Source organism: Opisthorchis viverrini, assembly GCF_000715545.1.
Source record: "Opisthorchis viverrini unplaced genomic scaffold opera_v5_1101, whole genome shotgun sequence".
Lineage (NCBI taxonomy): Eukaryota > Metazoa > Platyhelminthes > Trematoda > Opisthorchiida > Opisthorchiidae > Opisthorchis > Opisthorchis viverrini.
The window spans coordinates 2,725-4,524 of NW_008752921.1; the positions used below are offsets into that span (position 1 = coordinate 2,725).

At 45.9% G+C, this 1,800-nt stretch overlaps 1 protein-coding gene across 1 annotated transcript; it reads right to left on the reverse strand.

Annotated features, from left to right (window-relative positions):
* Window positions 1–844: 844 nt before the first annotated feature.
* T265_15813 (hypothetical protein) lies at window positions 845–1,548 on the reverse strand (the record flags this gene model as incomplete). Its single annotated transcript, XM_009179179.1, has 4 exons — window positions 845–1,069; window positions 1,118–1,305; window positions 1,343–1,435; window positions 1,471–1,548. Coding segments are annotated over 4 exons (582 nt in total), but the record flags the coding sequence as incomplete, so codon positions are not given.
* Between the last annotated feature and the right edge of the window lie 252 nt (window positions 1,549–1,800).

The window sequence follows — 1,800 nt, forward strand, 5'->3', positions numbered from 1 at the left end:
TGCTGCTTGGTCGCTGATGAACAGGCACCAACCTTTCCTCTGCCTCAATTTGCCAATCTTCCAACCTTCTTACGATCTGCAGAAAGTTCCGGAATTCCTTCGCTATGGCGAGCAGCAGAGAGACAATATCGAAAGCCCTGTTCTAAACTACGTGTGGTAGTATAGTAAGTAGTAGTCGTTTAGCCGTAACATCCTTTCGGCTCCCAGATACCACACAAAATGAAGGAATAACGAGGGTTAAGCCTGAACCAGAATACCAAACCAAGAGTAATCGAGATGCTGGGGTTGGATTCAAACCACGGACTTCTGAGCAAGTGGTGCGCGGCTTAACCACTAAGGATTCTTGAGCCACTTAGACCGGATATTAACTTTAAAGCGAGGATAAACAGAGAAATGTCAGCTTATCCTATTTCGAGGGAACCTCGCGTGTCGGCGTAGCAACAGCCACTATCTCCCAAAAGTAATTGTTCTTGGCATACTGTCGCCTAAGAGGATTTCTGGTCAAGGGCATATAAACACAGCCGGGAAAAACTGCCACGGAAACAAGAGGTAATATTGTTGAGAAAGGACCCCCGTAGAATCCGGTGACATGTGAATAAAAGTTACAATCTACAGGTTTTAGAAGGCATGTTAGTGAACAAAGGTTTCCGGTGAATGTTGCTCCAAAGGAAGAATCGTCGGATAAGTCTGTTCATCAACGCGTCTTTTATGACTCCATGGGACTCCTTCTTTTGTTTCGAATGGCCTACTGACGTCTGTAAACATTTGAGGTCTCTACATCCACGTCACCTCAAGCGTCGTTTGTGGTAGAATAGACATTTATATACAGACTTTTCAACTTACTTGGCGGATGTCGTACAAGGCTACCACACCTTCCATGCTTCCAGAATAGAGAATATTAGGGTCAGTGTTCGATGCTACCATAGCTTTCACCGGTTCTTTACCAGTGCCCATGAAGAACTGAGCTGTCTGTGTCCCCAGCGAGACATCCCATATGCGGACGCAAGCATCCGCGCCTGCACTGGTAGCGTGATGTCCGTCAGCGAAAAACGAGACCGCATTTACACACCTGAAAGCAAGTAGCACAATAACCGGCCGGTTGGCCAAATTTACCTACGCTTTGTGTATCGTCATTTTGCGCAGGTGATAGCTGTTTTTGTCTGTCGTGCAGATGCGTACGGTACCATTCTCCTCACCAACAATCACCAGCTTACCGTCGCTTCGAAACTGACAACAGGTCACCCGAGAACCATAGCCAGAAAGCTTTCGATACAGTTTGTCCCCATCGCATTTATACAGGTAAACCTACGATGCAGTTAGCCACAGGCGTACGACTAAGTACCTTATGTCCGCATGGTATGCAGAATCTTTTGGGTCCTTGGGAACACACTGAAATTGAGTTGACACGAGTAGTCAGTTGGACATCACGACCATTCTGACGAAGGGATGAAAAAAGAAGTAGACAGATACCTGAAATAACTGCCACACGTCCGAACCTTTTATCTGACACTGATAGGGCGCCACAACGCTGTACGTTTTGGAAACCATGTTGAGCAGAGGAGGGTGAGTTCTGAAACAATAAAAAACGACGGCAACATGGAGATAGGCAGAGTGAATTTAAAGGTGATAGGAATGCGGTCATACAGAAAGGAAATCAGTTTGATAACTGATTTTAAGGCTAACGACTTTCCGATCGGTTAACGTCCTTTTAAGTATGGAAATCCTGAACGATGAGCCTTGCAGACACTTGCATGTTGGAGGTTTCAAACGGAGCATCCACAGAAACTTAAGAGGCCCATC